General features: G+C 48.6%; 1 protein-coding gene across 1 annotated transcript in view; it reads left to right on the top strand.

Annotated features, from left to right (window-relative positions):
• luzp1 (leucine zipper protein 1) overlaps positions 1 to 17569 on the top strand; it is a 38453-nt gene extending 20884 nt beyond the window's left edge. The window contains exons 3-8 of the mRNA XM_056590190.1: positions 5262 to 5651; positions 6023 to 8240; positions 8432 to 9153; positions 9512 to 9685; positions 16577 to 16863; positions 17488 to 17569. Of these exons, the coding sequence (XP_056446165.1) occupies positions 5520 to 5651; positions 6023 to 8240; positions 8432 to 9153; positions 9512 to 9685; positions 16577 to 16822 (3492 nt within the window). The 5' untranslated portion in view covers positions 5262 to 5519 and the 3' untranslated portion in view covers positions 16823 to 16863; positions 17488 to 17569. The remainder of the gene's footprint in view (positions 1 to 5261; positions 5652 to 6022; positions 8241 to 8431; positions 9154 to 9511; positions 9686 to 16576; positions 16864 to 17487) is intronic.
• Positions 17570 to 18388: the final 819 nt, after the last annotated feature.

The raw sequence follows: 18388 nt of genomic DNA, 5'->3' as shown, positions 1-18388 counted from the left end.
CAAAACCGAACATTAAGGAACGCCGGTTTTCCCTTTCTTGGAAAAAGTAAAAAATGCAGGGCAAGCGTCAGGCCTCTCCACCATCTTGTGGCTAACGATGCCCCGCCCACACACACACACACACACACAAACACAAACACAAACACACGCACACTTGTCAGTGTCAGTTATGTACTAAACACACTGGCAGTGACCTACTCCATGGAGCTGTGGACAAGTCCCCCTATTAACCATTGTTTATAACTCTATTGCACACTCCAAGGTAATGTCAAGTGCAAGTCTAGAAAGGGAGAATATTTCTCTGTGTCTCTCTTTATAAGAGAACAGAATGTACTGGAAGCAACGACAAGGCAGGAAGAGTGGCTAGAGCCCTAATGATATAGTGTATGATTGTGAACTTGCTGTGTGTGTGTGTGTGTGTGTGTTTGGGTGAGTGCATGAGCAGCAGGGGAAAAAGAACACCGACCTCCTCAGCACTTCCAAACCCCATTGGTATTGTTGGCCCCCGAGACTAGAATATATCTACTCTATCTCTTTCTGTGACTCACTTCTCTCCTCCTGTCACTTGGAGGACTTTTAGGTTGCAGGATAGGCAAGTGGTTAGCCTGTCCCGCCGAAAGGATCTGTGTTCAAACCTCAATGTTGTCCACCTGTAGGCTTCTTGAGGCAGAGTCCTAACCCTACCTGCTTCTCTCTCACTCTCGCTCCCTCTCACTCCTATTATCCACTTACTCCTGTTGTTGGCACGTCTGGTTAACTCCTCCCCCCCAAGGAACCTCTGGTTCTCCAGCTCCACAGCCGCGACATTCTCATCTCGGCGCGCAGCACCGCCTCAAACGTCCAGCACTCGCTGTTCGATCTCTATCCTGCATCCCTAGTGGAAGGCCTCTCAAACTACGGAAACCAAGGTCCAGGGAAGAGCTGTCCAGATTAGAATAAGCAGAAGGTGCCGGAACAGCAGCTGATGGCATGCGATGCATGCTTATTATTTAATAATTTTACACAAAGTAGTTTGACTTGGCTGTTGATTTTTATCAGGGGGATTGCTCATCAGGTGAATCTTTTCTTAGAAGAGTCTTTTCTTCTCAGAAAATCGGTCTGCCAAGTGTAATAATCAAGTAACAAGCACGCTGATTGACAATGCGATGTCGGTAATGTCTTGTTGAATCATACTCAGTAAAACAAAGAGTAAAATAAAGTTTGCTCTTTGCCCAGACTGACAGACGGAGGTTTTTGGCGGTGTTCTGGTTGCTCTGTAATTGTTTCAACAAGGCGTTTTGGCCCTTCCTTCTTCCAGGTTTTTCCGTACTTGACACAGTGAAGAACACGGGGTTGAGGTTCAAAACATCTCCGCGCCTCCTCAACAGCCTCTCTCTAGCCTCTCGTTCCTTGTCGTCCCGCCCTCATTTCTTTCCTCAAACCTGTTCTTGCCCAAACAGCCACACACACCTTTTGATTGTGTGCCACGCATGCACGCATCCTGTAATTGCAGTCACTAGTCCGGGACGCTCGGCATGGTGTGTTTGTGTGTGTGTGTGTGGGTTTCACTGGAGAATCCTGGGATGGAAGAGTGGAAGAAAAGCAGAGAAAGGGAAAAAGCTTGGCTCTCGTATTTCCCACTTTCTGTCTTCTGTCACACTGTTTTCGGTCCACTTCTTCTCTCGGACCTAATTTTCATTACTTACAATAATCATGCCTGCCTTGATTTCCTCACAACCCCCCCTGTCTCCTTCTCTCTCCTTCCTTATCCCTCCTCAACCAACGTCTCTTCTCCTCTCCCACCAACTCCATTTGTCCTCCACCTCTCCCTCCTGCACTTCTCCTCTCGCCTACACCGACTACACTTCACCCTGAGCTCCTTGTCCTTCCCCTCCTGCAACCACCCCACTTCTCCCTGCCCTGGCATGCCATCTGAAGGTAGCTCACGAGGCCCCTGGCTCTGGCCTAAGGGGAACCAGGTATGTTGATGGCCTTGGCCAAGCACCGGCCCTTGCCAGAGTCCCCTTAGTGCGCCCGGGCGCTCCCTAGGAGCATGCGTGTATGACAAAGAATTGAGAGAGAGAGAGAGAGAGTGGGGGAGGTAGCAAGGGCCATGGAGAGAGAGAGGGACAGTATGAAAAAGATGGGAGAGAGGGAGAGAGGGAGAGGGGGAGAGCGCGCGCAGGCAATGGAGAGAGAGGGACAGCATGACAAAGATATGATCAATGGAACGAGGGAGTGAATTAAATAGAGAGAGAGAGGGAGGGAGAGAGAGAGGCGTGACTAGGGATCGAGACGTTGAGGGAGGGACTGAACCAGAGCGCATGGAATATATCTGGCATAGTAAGAAAGCAAACAAACTAGAGCGAGAGAGGGCGTAGCTGTAGCCAACCAGCAGCCGAGACGCCAAGTTGCCAACCAGGACATCATGAGGCCCCACCTGCGTAGCATTTGGAGAGCTATTAAGAAGTTAACAAGTTAAACCTGTTGCTATAGTATGTCGTGATCCTATCAGGAATCCAAGAAACAGTTTAGGTAAATTCCAACAACATGCATAGATATATGGACGGACGGACGGATGGACAGACATTGTTTCGAGGCATGTTAGTCCTCTGGACGTTGATTAGTTCAGGGCCGGTTGGATAGTTTTGATTGCAGACACAACTAAATTTTATGGGAGGTGAGAGAGAGAAGTTGACCCTATTCTTCATTAAACAAGGCACAGTTGGATCCACCGATGTCAGACAAAAACGGTTCATTGACTAAGGTGTTTCTGCTTTAAATGTGGACAGCTTAGTCCTAAGCAGTGGTCCCTTTCAACAACACCCATTAAAAAAATATATATACTTTAATTTGTCTTTTGACTCTTCGTTGCTCTCTTTGAGACGTCTTGCTTTATTTTGCCTACATCATGTACTCTCTCAACACTTCCAAACCACCAGACCTCATTAAAGTGGAAAATAATTAAAACTCTGGGGCCAAATGCTTTGATTCCACATTGTGCTGTTTTCGTATGTAAAATAATCATTGCCATATTGCCTCTTAAAGCTTATTGCCTTGGTCCGTGTTCAACAAGTCTTTGAATGTATTGCGGGTTAGCCAGTTGAGGATTCGGCACCAAATGAAAAGACATTTGAATGAAGCTTCACTGGAAGTAACCCAAAATAACAAGTTGGGGCTGTACATTGAAGCATGTTCTTGTATGTGAGATGAAAAGTTTCTACAAACAAGGCGCCAATTGAGTTAATTCGTTTCTATCCAAGAGCCCTTGTTGATCTTTTTTAGAGGCCAAAAAACGTTACTTCATATATATATATATATAGATATGAAATCATGTTCATGATCAAGATCATGATATATTGTTTCACTTTCTTGTGACAAATCGTCAGTTGCTTTGGATAAAAGCATCTGCTAAAAAAGACATGTCATCAGATGGAGATTCCTTTCAGTCTTTTAGAAAGAGATAAGTTTGAAGCCATCAATTAATTAAACATGATTGTGTCTCTGTCTGATGACTGGAGTACTGCGAATGAGGCCCTCAGAGGAGATTGTCTGATGGAAGTGTTGGTGGAGAAGAGAGCGATTGCAGGGTGCAAAGGCTGCCCCTCTCTCAGGGGACCATGAGAGCTGCTGGTTGCAGACGTTGTGCCCCCCATCCCCTTCGGTCAATACCTCTCAACGGTCAGTGGGGGGGATAGGGAGTCGATCAGGAACATAAACATGGGGCCAGGAATTGATCCAGAACCTGAATCATGCATGAGGTGAAGGTGCTTAGCAGTCTGACCGCTAAGCAGTTTTTTTTTGAATGCCTAATGATCTCCGTTCCCATGCTACAGAAATCCTGTTTCCTCTACGGGCGGTGGACATACAGTATTCAGCATGTAGGTTTCTTGCCGAGCATATGTTCTCTTTGAGGCTGTCGGGACACTAACATACCTGTGGTGGCCATGTTTATAAGGACGGTCCAAAAGGAAATGTTACAGCGTTTATCGTAATAACAAGCATTGCATGCCCTCCACCTGGTTGATGATGAATGGTGTTGTGATCGGGGGGGCCCCTGTGATGTCGTGGTTGCCATGGGGACAGCTGCTTTGTGTGTGTATCGAGAGAGAGAGAGAGAGAGAGGGAGCCGCGTGTCATTGAGATCCGCTGATGTCAGCAAGTCTGGGCAGGCCCCGTTAGTATCAATAGGTTGATATAAAATCCTTTACACACAAACACAATTGTATGCGCGCGCACACACACACGCACACAGCACAACCCCCCCCTCTCTCTCTGTGTGTCCTACAGAAAGGGAAGGTGAAACACAATGATTTGAATACCAAAATAGAAAGAAGAAGACATTATGTTGAGGTTTTGTTGAGGTTTGCATGCACGCAGTGCTACGTGGTTTCCCAAAACTAGTGAAAGATTATATTAACCTAATTTTTTGTTGTATCATTCCAATTAACCTAAAATCTTAAATGCATTGCTACTTCATATCATGCTTTTGGACTCACTGCATCATCAAAAAATACTACTAACAATGTGGTTTGTTATTGAATAGAAATTAAGATGCAATATAATAAATTCATGATGGAAGCGGTATTATTCAGAGGGAATAGCCTACTCAAATTGTATAATCTATCTACGAACTAGCTTTAGCTAGAGCTAAATTAATGCACAATATACTTTGAAGGTACCTGGTGCTGCTTCATCAGATGTCCTGGGTTCAACAACCCAACTGCCGTCTCTCTGTGTTAAATGCTGCATGTTTTCTCTCTTCTGTCCGGCTTCGCCTTCGCTCTAAAGCCCGAATTGTGCATCTGATTCTAAGTGTGAGCCTATGCTTTGGAGAATAGGGCCTTTTTTTTGACTTGACCATTGTTTGAGACATAGTTGACCCCAGTTAATGGGGATGACAATCGCAGTCTTGTTGATTTTTATTTATTTGGTAACATCATTTGCTGTTGACTTGCTTCCGGTTGTACAGTACTTTATTCTTACTTGCCTTGTATGAGAGATAGTGAGTGAGGGCGAGTGTGTATGTTCCTTTAAGTTTGTACAGTATTTGTGTCAATCTTGCCATCTCTTAACCCACGCTAATTGCTTGTGTCATGGTAATCAAGCATAACTGTGACACCATCTGTTGAATGCTCTCTCTCTCTCTCTCTTCCTCTGTCTCTTTTTCTTTCTCTCTCTTCCTCTCCTCATCATTCTTTCGTGCTATCTTGTTCTCACTCCTGCTCTAGAGTGAGTTTGACACGACTTACTGACCGGTTGTTCTTCTCTTCTTCCTGCAGATGATGGTTTCCCCTACTCAAAACCCGACTGTTGTCCCTTGACGCTACAAGAAGACAACAAAAAGACAGAAAGGCCCCCCATTGTGAAGAACCAACATCTCCCTTCCTTCATCCATTCTTCTGGACTCGAGTGGAGTACTAACCAGGACACCAGGGATTGTTGCTGCTACTACCAACACAAATGTTGGCTTTCCAAAACCTTGTCAAATAACTTTTGATCAGAAATCAAGACCGCGCATCGACACCTCTGTACCCACCATGTCCGAGCACAAGGACATGACGAACCGCCACCTGCGGCATAAGCTGCAGAGCCTCGGGCGACGGCTGGACGAGTTGGAGGAGGCCACCAACAAGCTGCAGAAGTCCGAGGACGAGCTGGTCGAGCTGCAGGTTAGTTCTTTGATGTCTGGTGGGCGGCAGTAGCTCAGGAGGTAGAGCGGGTTGACTGGTAACCGGCAGGTTGCCTTTGGATAGAAGCTCTATATAAATTCAGTCCAGTTTGGGCCACACCCCGAGAACAACTGACTTGATATTGTTTTAGATAATGTAATTTTTTTCCTAAAAGTTTGAAAACATATGTTTTCAAACACCTATGCATTCTATGCATTCACCTATGCATTCTGGCCAGTCGATGTGCAAATCTATAAGTGTGTATGTGTATCTCCTCTTCCAGAAATGGAGATTGATGTTTATAAAGACCTTTGTGGATAGTTATGATGCTACGCATTTAAAATCAAATAATCGCTCCCCCTTTACCATAGGACAAGATCATACAGGCGGAAGGCAGCAACTCCTCACTGCTGGACGATGCGGAGGCTCTGAGAAAGAGGCTCCTGAAGATCCAAGGGAAGGACGAGGAGGTCCGCAAGTGCGAGGACCTCTGCCGCACAGTCCGGGAGAAACTGGAGGAGGAGGAGAGCCTCACCCAGCAGCTGAAGGCTGAGATCGAACGTCTGCAGAGGCGGATGGCCGAACTGGAGAAGCTGGAGGAAGCGTTCGGAAAAAGCAAGTCAGACTGTAGCCAGCTTTGTCTCAGCCTCAACGAGGAGAAGAACCTCACCAAGAAGCTCTCGTCTGAGTTGGACACCCTCAAGGCCCGTTTGAAGGAGATGGAGGCGTCTGAGGTCAGGCTGGACAAGGCGGAGCAGGCCTTGGCTGCCGAGTTGGACAAACTCAAAGGCTTCACCCAGACTTTTGTGAGCGAGCGCAAGAGGCTACTGGAGAGCCAGAGGGACAACGAGAAGACCATTCTGAAGCTGACGGAAAAAGTGGAACATCAGAGGAAAGCGGGAGACCCCGGACTCGGGGACTTCAGGAAGTCGTGCATCGAGGACGAACTCTCCGGGGGCCTCTTCAACAGCCGGCTGAACCAACGCAAACGAAGCCTGGACTACCTGAAGTCCTCAGAGGACAACGTCGGCCTACGGAACGAGAAGAACAGCGGCCTAGAAGGTCAGAGGGAGGAGGACAACAAGGTGAAAGAGCTGAGCCAGGAGGTGGAGAGGTTAAAGAACCGCCTCAAACAACTGGAGATCGTCGAGGCGGACCTTAAGAACTCAGAGTCCAAGAACGGAGAGCTCCAGGAGAGGTTCCAGGTGGAGTGCACCAGAGCGCGACAACTGGGCGAGCAGGTGGAACAGCTCCAGACGCAGCTCTGCGCTAACGGGGACACGGATAATAATGGCAGTAGCCACGGCAACAGGAACCCCAACCCGTGCCCCAAAACCCCTGCCAAAGTCCACGAGAACGGCAAGGCTGAGAACGAGGAGATCAACGTCAAGGGGGGCTTCAGGGTCGAGAAGCCCAAGTACAGGAGCGCCGCAGCCCCCTCGGAGCCCGGCTCCCCTAAAGCCAAGAACCGGGAGCTGTCTCCTCAGCACAGGAGGGAGACCCGGCTGCGCAGCAGAGAGCCGAGCCATCCGGACGAGAGCTCGACCAATGCTGGAAGGAGAGCCGTCAGTCCCGCGCACAAAACCAGGAGGACGCCAAAGACCCCGACGACCACCACCTCTGATAACGGCGTGAGAGAGACCGGAAGAGCAATGGCTGAGAGGGCAAGAGAAGGGGCTTCACGCGGCGCCTCCGGAAGCACGTCCTCCGGTGAAGGCAAGAAGCCTTCGGTCTTAAGCCGCTACCCCCCAGCGGCGAATGATCAGAAGCACTGGAAGAGCGGCAAAAAGGAGACCGAGGTAGAGAGCAAGAAGAGCAAACTGGAGACGCGGTCCAAGGTGTACAGCGGCAGCGACAGCGAGTCCAACCACTCTGACGGCAAAGCCAACAGCGTCTCCTCCCAGGACAAGGACTCTATCTTTGCGTCCGATCTGGACCTGGACGCGGTCAAGGAGTCCGTCACTGTCCCCCTCTTGGCGTCGAAGGCCAACGGATCCTACACCGCTTACAGGTCCCACGTCACGCCACTGTTGCCCGGCGACCAGGGTTCAGAAGGGGGTCACTCCTCCTCCGCCTCCGAGACGGAGTCCACCGGGTCTAGGCGGTCGGACCCCGACCGGGGGTCCGAGGCGTCCACCGTGACCACGGGGAGCGCCAGGACCGCCACCCCCAGGTACCCCCGGTACTCTGGCGTCCGCGACCCCCCCTCGGAGGGCTCCTCCCCCAGGAGCTCCTTCGACGAGGAGCTCCACAGCCGAGGGCCCCCGGCCGACCCCACCCCGTCGGGCATCGACCTCCGCCGGACGTGCAGCCCGCGGGAGGCGCTGAGGTCCAAGGCCGTCATCAAGCCGGCCATCGTCGAGAGCGACCGGAAGGAGGTGATGATGTCAGAGGCGTCGGCCACCAACGGCAAACCCAAGATCTCGACCAAGCCTGTGGCGATCACCGCCGCCGGTAAGATGACCAGCAGCATCACCATCTACCCCAACGACCCCGGCTCCTCCAGGACCAGCAGTCGCAGCAGCAGCGTGTCCAGCGAGCCCATGTCGGGCAGGGAGCGACACACCTCGACCAGTAACATCCTCATAGGTACGTCACAACGTATTCTCTCAACTGTGCATTCAACTCTGGACCTTGAACAGTGAGTATTGCAAATGATTATAAAAAAAAAACGAATTAGTCTTTAAACCGAAATTGGACTTAAAACAGATTTCTTGTAAATTAGTAATATCATTATTAAAAGCTTGATTAAAGATCCTGTTTATTTGAATCACTATCAGGCCCCAGCATGGAGCACCGCGGCAGCATCTCCATACCGTACGAAATCTCCATCCCCAAGAGTGACATCCCGCTACGCACCTGCCCGGACTACGACGACCACGCCCCAGAAGACCTGCTCCCTTCCAGGTCCGGCCTCTACGACACCTCCAGGCTGGACACCACCTCCAGGCTGAACACCACCTCGAGGCTGGACACCACCTCCAGGCTGGACAACACCCCCAGGATAGACACCACCTCCAGGCTGGAGACCATCTCCACGAGCCGTCTCCTCTCCAACCGCAGCGCCTTCAGCCTCCTGTCCCCGGAAGGCCCAAGCACCACCACCTCCACCCCGGTGGACTTCAGCTACGACCCCGAGTCGGGCTTCGAGGGCAGAACCCCCGCCGCCGCCACCGCCCCGCTCAGCAGCTGGAGGAGCCAGACGTACGGCCTGCCCCTGCAGGAGGACAACCTGCAGGACCTGAGGCACGTGACGGTGAGGAGTACCTCGAGGAACCGGCTAGGCGTCAGCCCCAGCCCTGCGTCCACTGACCCCTGCGTTCGGGGGAAGACCAGTCCCCTGGGGCCCGGTGATTTCGGAGGAGGCTGGGACGAGGAGGTGGCTACGTGCAAGGCCTACAGGGCCAACAGCGTCCTGGACGCAGAGGAGACGGGGAACGGCAGGATGGGCGCCGGCGCTGGCGGGACGGCGCTCAAGGGAGCCAAGGCGTCACCCGCTGATGTGAGACACGGCATATTTGAGTTTTAAAACACGACGCCTTTATTCAGCATTTCCCTCCCAAGAAAAACCTTTGTAACTGAGAACTTCGACATTTCCCCTTTTAGAAAATTACAAAAAATGAAAATAATAAAACGAAAAGAATGTACAAGTATGTATCTAGCTGTTCTGCGATTTATATAAAACATCAACACCTGAAAAAAATAAAGATTGTTTGATCCAAAAAACAGAAATCGCGATCAAAATTAGATTAATTGCACAGCCCTATTAATGCACCATAAATTGTATAAAAACAGCGGAAAATGCTACACATTTTGAACTAGTCAATTTATGGTAACAACACTTATGAACTATTTCACAGCTGTATATGCGAAAGATTAACCATGCCCCCGGCACCAGAGAGGTCCAGGATCCTGGCGCCCGCCGGCTCAAGAGCTCCACGTCCCCCTCCTCAGAGGTGGCCGGGCTGGGCAGAGCCATCGCTCACGAGCCCCTCAGCTCCCAGACATGGGGCCGGTCGTTCTCACAACCCGCGGTAGGTGGACCACAACTGAGCGGGAGGATTGTGGAGCTTTAGGCCCAATCCCATTTCTACCCCTTACCCCTCCCCCTTGTTTTGAAGGGATAAGGGGTAGAAATTGGATTGGGCCTTAATCACATTAATGCATGTAAATAGTGAACATTGGATTTTGCTTGATCAAAGTCACATTGAACACTTCTGTCAAATACACAGCTGAGCTTTATCTTGTCTCTCTATATGCCCTGGCGAGGGGGAAATGGTTACACTGATGAGTCTGATGTTGAAGGTTATCTATGTTCTCACACAAATCCTTTCTGCTAAATGCGCACATGGGTACATCATGTTTAAATACAGTGTTTGCTGCTGTCTGAGCATATGCTTCGCAGCATTCAGTCACTTCCTGAACAAATTGATGAACCTCCTCCTATGTTGGGACTATCCCATGTGGTGCTTGGGCAGTTAAGTACGTCGTTTTTTTTTAATCAAACCAAAGCTTAACAGACTGATCCCTGCTTCCATGGAAGAATCGTTCTGTAATCAGCGCAGTGTCTGCCTCTTTGAGTGATGGGTTAATGAACATGTCTGGCTCTGCATTAGAACAAAGAGCAGTGTTTAGCAACGTACTGATGAATGGTTATTTAAAAGGCCTGCACTCGAAAAGGAATTAGCCAAAGCAGTCATCAGGAGCTGGAAGCTGTACATTTTGAGTACAGGAAAGAGAAAAAAAAGAAAAATAAAGAGGCAGAAATATCTCCATAATTGAAGGAATTATCATTCCCAATCTGCCAACAATTGAGCATGGGAAGATTAGTGGAGTCTGGAAAGAGCACAGTCACAGTGTTTTCGCTACTGGTGTGTCCACTTTGCCGGGGCTTGGCCCCAGCTTGTGTTTCTTTCCCCCTGCTCGCCAGACCCTGAGACTTGCAGCTTAGCACAGCAGTTCTGTAAGTTCCTCTCCCGCTGCCCTGCTAAGCACAAAGAGAGAGACAGGGTGGGACTCGGAAGGAAAAAAAAAAAAAAAAAGAGAGAGAGAGAAGAAAATATGTGGGAGGCTGGAAATGAAAAAGACCTTAACAGGGAGAAAAGGTTAGGGAAACCTCAAAGAGAAGAAAATAGCTCTCTTGTATTTTAGAATGCCAGCCCATTAGTCGTCTAGGTCCAGAGCCAGGCTGCGTTGCTTTTCCACACACACACACACACACACACACACACACACACACACACACACACACACACACACACACACACACACACACACACTCAGATGGACATTGTGCTCCATCTAACTTTGGCTTCGTTGCATTTTTTCTTTTTCAACTTGGTGTTATGTATGTGTTTCTTTTATTCAATTGAGTTTGTATTTTTCCCGTGGGGGGAAAGAGGTTAAGAAAGACATGAGTTGGGAATTGGCAACACCACTATCTTCGATGTCTCCTAGTATTAAGTTTGTCAAACAAAGGCACATTAGCCCAGTGGGCGGCTTATTCATGGTGGACCGTGCCTAAATTGTTTGGATCAGTAGAATATAATATAAGCATATATAAGCATGGACTCTGTCGTACTCAGCATTGACTGGAAAGATTGTTTCATATGTTTTTATCTCATGTTCATCACATTAAATGTGTGGTTAGGGATTGACATTAGCGACCTTCTCCAATGACTACAAGAAGAAGATTTCAGGGCCAAGGGATATGACAATGATTATTTTCATTATATAATAATTGTAGTTGCTATGCAATGCCTGATTAGACATTGAAGGTGAGGCAGACTATGACCGGTATGTACACAGCCTGTTCTTTCTAGTGTTAGGTTGATATTTCGTCGGCCCCAGACATCCGTCACTGTAGTCTTGTGAGAAGACTTCTTGAGGTAAAACATTAATTGGTACAATTTAGAACAAAAACACAAAATGCCCTCCTTTCACCCAGCCACTAGCCAGACTGCTAACCCAAACCAAAGCTCTGCCCTGTTGTTTCTTTCCCTGTGCGCGGTCATGCTTGCGGTGTCCTGGCATTTTTTTTCAAAGCAGCGCCTGTTGTGATATAGTCATTTAAAGGCACAGAGAGATCACAATGTGTAGGCAAGAGGCGGCGTTATTGGGATCAGCTGTTTTCTACAACAAAGCCATGTAGGGCTGCATGGTCAGCCACTAGCTGACTGGCTCTGGTACTCCCCCACCCCCCCCCTGTCCTACATCACTGATGGTCTCACCTTTTCAGAGTTCACCTAGGCTCTGCATAGCCCCCCTGTCCCACCCATCCTCCTACTTGCTGTATGTTGTACGTCCTGGCACTTAATGTAGGCACTTATTGTATGCTGTGTTTAGTTATAGTACCTAGTGATGTAGCTTCTTATCCTAGCTATCGCTGTGTACAGGGAATGGGTTAACCTAGCGATTGTTAGTGCTTTGCACTTGGTTCTAAGAACACCCTTACTGTTCCGACAGCGATATATTTGTTCACTTTCTTATGACAAATGTACTTATTGTAAGTTTTTTTGGATAAAAGCGTCTGCTAAATGGCCTAAATGTGAATGCTCTATGCTATTAAGTGACATTTAATGAGGTTGCAACATTCGGCACACTCAAGAAATCAACGTGGTTATGACAATCAGGCATCAAATCAAACGATGGATACCGGGATACTGGCCCTTGGTCTAGAGCTTGGGCCTCATATCTAAAGCAAGGCTTAATCCCTGCCCCCCCCCCCCCCCCCCCCCTCACTTTAGCTACGCATGCACACAAACACTCACGTTATTGCCACAGAATGTTGACCTTCAAACCACTGGGGGTCTGTAACTTTACCTTGTGATTTTCGACCTTCGACCTTCGGATTGTCTTTCTTTCATTTTACTTTCATTAGCCTTCGCCGGGTCTCTCCCAGCCCGTCCTGCCAACATTCAGTTTGTCATTGCCGCTCTGATGGAAGAGCAGGGATTTTTTGTTCTGGACGGGTCAAGTACAGGACTGTGGTCATGTTAATGTTTGGTGCACACCCCGTGCTTTCAAAGCCCTTACAAGGAGTTTTGGAAAAGCTGTAGTTTCCAAGTCTGAGAACTACAGCCAAAGGAATTGACCTTGTTGTAAATTGCAATTTACAACAAGAGAGTAACTGTATTGTTCCACCATGTATGCAGGACTGACTGTAAGGCTGTGAATCCGTCTTGCTTTCTTTTCTATTGAGTAATTGTGTATTGTCGCTAATCTATAGTTGCCTTTGTGAGCTGCTGGACACCTGAATTATCCCCAAGGGGGTAAATAAAGTATAAAACTACCTATATATGGTTATATTTATCATATTGTTAGGTTTGATCAGTCTCATTTTACTAGTTCAGCTAGTTATACTGTTGTCATCGTAATTAAATGGATACCTGATATTTTACCTAATAGATGCAGAGAAGCCTAAACTCAAGCACGTGAAGATCCGCTCACAGACGTAGGCCTGACTGTCCCATCTATCCCCCTCCATCTCGTCCATCCTTCACCACCCCCTCTCCCCTGGTGCTTCTAAATAACGATAGACTATGGGGGTTTTACGAAATCATCACTTGGCCCGCGGCCCAGGTTCCAGTCTTCAAGAGCTCTACCATCTGTTAGCAGATGAACTGGTGCCCCGACTTCACTACTCCTTCACTTCCACTCTGTCTATCTGTCGTTGGCCCTCGCTGACATCCGGGGGTCTCCAGGCTTGATTACCGGGAACATCGCCGCTGTGGTGCAGCTGAAAAATACTGTTCCTCCACAAACCTCAGAGACTTGGGGAACTAGCCGCTCCATCGAACAGACATAATAATCAAAGTACGCTTCAGTGAAAAGAGTTCCACTACAGAAATCGTTGCTTTAAAAAAAAAAAGTTTCTTCCTCCAAACCTCATCTTGGAACCCGGTTCTGAAATCTGGTGGTTTTGCGATTTTAATATATTTCAGTGGCTTGAATCGCAACGTCTTACATAAGTAAGAGTAACTGTTATTAGGCTTTGTTTTTGGTTACGGAGGCGTGTGGAAATAACAATGTGATTATGGCAGGGCAAAGGTTGCGAGCACTGATTTTTCGTTATTAAACCGAGGTAAGGGGGTTGATGAGAGAGAAATGTAGCCAAATGCAATCGGCCACGTAAACTGACCATTATACCCGTTCTTCTCGATTGACATTGGTCAGGCTTTGATTGATCCTTGACGTACAAGTGAGCATTATTTGATTTGATTGATTCAGAATGGCCTGTCATCACTGATCTTTGTCCCTGTCAATACACCCTGTCAATTTCTGTGTTTTAAAACAAGCTATTCATCCAGTCCAGAGAGTCCAAAATATTCAATCTTTCTTAAAATTTATATATATATATTTTTTTTTTTACAAAAGTTGGTGAATACAGCCCAGGGAATGCAAGCAATAACATCAGGCTAGCCTGAAATCAAGTTCCCCCTTAAGGCCCCCTATCAGTCAATAGTAATTTAGGAGACAACAACACCCAATTCCTTCGAGAACCATAAAGCCGCTCAAGATAAAATTAAAGCTTATTGTTCCTAATGCAATAATGATCTGGTATCTGTTATACCAGATCATTTTGATTGATTGCTGAATAACAGATTTTTAATGTTATTCCATTGAGCCTTTATGGGGTAGTGAAGCACACTTTAATATAAACTGAAAGGTAATGGTTCCCCCCCAAACCCCACGGTATCACAGACCATGTCGGGGCATGAAGGATATTGTCCAAAAGCCACACAAAGTCCATTGTGAATATCGCTGGCAGGTCTGGCGACGTGCTTTATGTAGCGGTCTCTTCTCACCTCCCGGCGTTGTACAGAACAGCATTGTAGTGTTTCCTTCCCTGCGCTGCTGTCGGAAAAAAACCTCAAGCTCAACATGAATGGGCTGTGAACTTATGTTTGGCCCAGACCCGCGGAGCCGGTCCGGACGACGCACGGGAACCCAAAACATCCTCTTCTCTTTTTCTTTCTTTTTTTTTTCTCTCTGTCTGGTCGAGAAAAAAAAACTCTGGCGGCAGCAAGGTGAAGCTACGGGCTTGACGTTGTGGTTTGGTTTTTACTGTTTAGCCTGACGTAACCCTGACAGAGTAGGAAGTGCAAGGAAGAAAGTAACAAGGTGAAATAACAGCCGGAACAGGCATGGCAGTCGGAGGGTGTCTAGAAGGTGGTTTGGAGCAGCAAGCGACTCACACAAGTGACCTGCGAGCAATGGTAGTGTGTGTGATGGATGGACATTGAGTCATTTCTGCCTGGCCGTGTGAAAGGCTCTGAAAGAGAAGTGAAGAATGCCAATGAAATGTGTTTTAAAGGCATGATTTATCACTTTGAACGTCCTGAGAAAAATCCTCTGCATTACATTGCATAACATTACAACACAGATTCTAAACCACTTGTTCTAGAACAACAATATGCTAGCCGGTACACAAACGGACACTAAGGAACGGATTGGCCGGGCTCAGCATCGCTATAGCATCAACCTCAGCATTAAAGTCCTGCCTGCCTAAGTCCACAGACCAAATACAGCCCGCGGTCGTGGTAGCTTACCGTACAAGGACAAATCTCCCGTGCCATTTCCTCCCCTGAAGCAGGAAGAGACACAATCGACCACACCCACTTGGCACCATAACCGTGCTGACTGGATTTCCTGTCCGTTGCCCTGCGAGATCGAGTCAGGCCGTCCAGCAGTGCTCCATTAAAGGCAATTAGCAAGAATGCGTTCTTAAGCCGACATCAGAAGCCAAGTCCTACCCACCAACTGTCACTAATTATGGTGCTTTTTAAGAAGCTGAAATTACAGGAGTGGAGAGTGCTGCTTCTGTGTGTTTTTAAGAACTGCTTCGTCATCGAACTCTCCCTTCCCCGAGCACTCGTGGGGTCATTGAGGTTATTCGAGGGGACGCACTGATGTAGCCTTCCCTCCCTACGCTAGTTGCTTGGGGAATTTTGTTTTGCAACTTTGACGACCTACCAAATTATATGTCTCTCAGCTTGGGGTATGTTTGGGTTTTTTCGGAGTTGGGGAAATTTCCCTCTGGCAAAGATCCACATGGCATTGATCTTCTTTTGTCACACACCAGTTCACATGAACAGCATGTTTCTAATATCCAAATAATAGACGGCTGGATCAAACAAAGCCCTGTGCTAACAGGGCAAATTGCTCTTATGTTAAACAACAGAAAAGTAATGTGAAACACTTTTCGCTTTCAAACTCGGCGACGTGTGAGCCCCATATTACTGATACCGTTTGGTACAATATATTTTAGAGCACCATCTTGTACTTCATTACCAAACATTTGAGGAGAACCAAGCAACCACTTGTTGTTATTCTCTTTGCAATGGGGGAAAAAGTACTGAGATGGCGTCTCTGAATGTGCGTGGCATCGTGTGAAACCCTCTTGTGCATCATCAAGACCTCATTCATATTCTCTACTCTAGACTGCTGAGCACACGTACCCCAGCCTGAGTTGATGCCATGTGGTGTTTTCCTTTGCCTCGTTAATTTCCACACACATGAGATATAATAATTATCAGGGTTTTTGTTATAACATTGTGTGTATTAGGGCTGCTTGATTATGGAAAAAATCATAATCACGATTATTTTGGTTAATATTGAAATCAAGCTTATTCAAACAATTATTTTTGAGATGAAAACATGATTCCATTTTTTCAGCATTTCTCTCCAAAAAAAACACTTTGTAACTGAGAACTTTCCAATTCCCCCTTAAGAAACCGTTCAAATAGAAAATGTTCAGATCGAAATCGCAATCAAAATTTGATTAATCACACACTGCCCAAGTGTGTACAATTTGCGTCACTAAGCTCTGCCAAAGAAAGATGTGTTGAAGGCCTGCAGACACCATAACACACACACACACGCGTACACTCCCACTGAGACCTCATTTATATTCTCTACTCCAGCCCGCAGAGCGCCCAGACCCCGTCCCGGACCCCCGGCACAGCCCGGCCTCCTGGAGACGCCCCGCGCCCCCCAGCGCTGACTCCCCCCGCCTGGGCACCTCCTACGACCGGGGCCACAAGACGGCGGGGGTCTCCCCCAGGGAGCCGTGGTCCAGCAGGGGTCAGGGGTCATTGGACCAGGGGGAGGGGAGGAGCGGGCCGGGGAGCCGTCCCTGGGGCCGGGAGCGGCCGGCGGACCGCCACTAGAGCAGCGGCGCTGGATCGGACGTTCCCACCGGGGAGACTCGGTAGGAGGACTTCCTCTCTGTCGTGCTCTCTTTCGGTCTTCCTTCCTGTTTCCGTCTCTCATTCTGGGAATCCCAAAAAAAAAATAATGTCAGTTCATCAGTTCTTTGTTACTTTGTGTGTGTGTGTGTGTGTGTGTGTGTGTGTGTGTGTGTGTGTGTGTGTGTGTGTGTGTGTGTGTGTGTGTGTGTGTGTGTGTGTGTGTGTGTGTGTGTGTGTGTGTGTGTGTGTGTGTGTGTGTGTGTGTGTGTGTGAGTGTGGGAGGGGGGGGGTTCTTAAGCACAGCTTCATCAGCAAACTAACATCCCCTCAGATCTCTAATTAAAGAAAAGTTATTTTAAGGAGTTCTTTGGTAATTAAGTGAAATCCCTCATACCTTTTTCTAGATATAACATGTCGACACTCGCTTAAGTACGTCCAGCAAGGTGGTGACAGAACGCACATGCTCTGCTGAAGTTCCCATTAGCTACACACTTGGCCCCGGGTTAATCCGTTTCCTAAATAAATCTCCACCAAAAAAATCAATGCCTTTTTGTACCTCGACATTGCGATGCATGACGAAGATTTGTGAGGACACTTTCAAACCGTACCGTCCTTGTGTTCCTTTTCTCATCTTTTCCATGCAGCACTCAATCTCAACTGCTCCAGGAAGGCCCCCGGGGGGTCCCCAACAAACCCTCCTGGCTGCCCCCTCCTCCACCACCCCCCCCCACCACCACCACCACCACCACCACCACCACCATGACAGGCCTGCACTCACCGCATCTGCTGCTCCTGCTGCAAGGAATATAGAACTGAAACCCACAGAGCAGCTACAGCGAGGGCCGTCGGATCCTTCATAGGACCAGAGACTGCCGACGCTGACCCCTGACCCCGGATCGACGCATGTACTCAGTCGCTACCAGAATCACCCCCGCCCCGCCCACTCCCCAACTTAACCCCCCACCCCCACCCCCACCACCACCACCACCACCCTCTTCCTTTCCCCTTCCGGAAACCTCTGTGACTCCCGTGGGGGACGTCACGGCACACGGTGGGGTCAGTGGCTGTGTGCGGAGTGTGTTTCCGTGGGAGTGATGTGGGGCTGACATGAGGGAGGAGGGGTGTCGGAGGGGGGCCGGGGGCATAGCCTAGCCTAGCCTAGCCTTCAACCAGCCTATGTGTCCGTCTCCCGCTTCCCTCTGTTGGATGTATTACATGTATAACCGCCACCACCACCGCCGCCGCCGCCGCCGCCGCCGCTACTGCTAACTGCTGCTGCGATCTGACAAAGGAGAGGCTGTGGCTACGCCCGGGGGGCTGATGATGATGATGATGGTGAGGGGGTTGAGAGGAAGAAGGGGGACTTTGAAAGGGGGGGGGGGGGGGGGGGGGGGAAACCAGCGGCCAGTGACCTTGATGGATTTTTATAGCGTTTCGGAAGTGTGTCATCATGTGCCCCCCTCTCCTCTGTCTGTCTGTCTGTCTGTCTGTCTGTCTGTCTGTCTGTCTGTCTGTCTGTCTGTCTGTCTGTCTGTCTGTCTGTCT

Source organism: Gadus chalcogrammus, chromosome 5 (genome assembly GCF_026213295.1).
Source record: "Gadus chalcogrammus isolate NIFS_2021 chromosome 5, NIFS_Gcha_1.0, whole genome shotgun sequence".
NCBI lineage: Eukaryota > Metazoa > Chordata > Actinopteri > Gadiformes > Gadidae > Gadus > Gadus chalcogrammus.
Note: the sequence above shows the minus strand (reverse complement) of the source record. Positions and strands in the feature narration are given on the sequence as shown.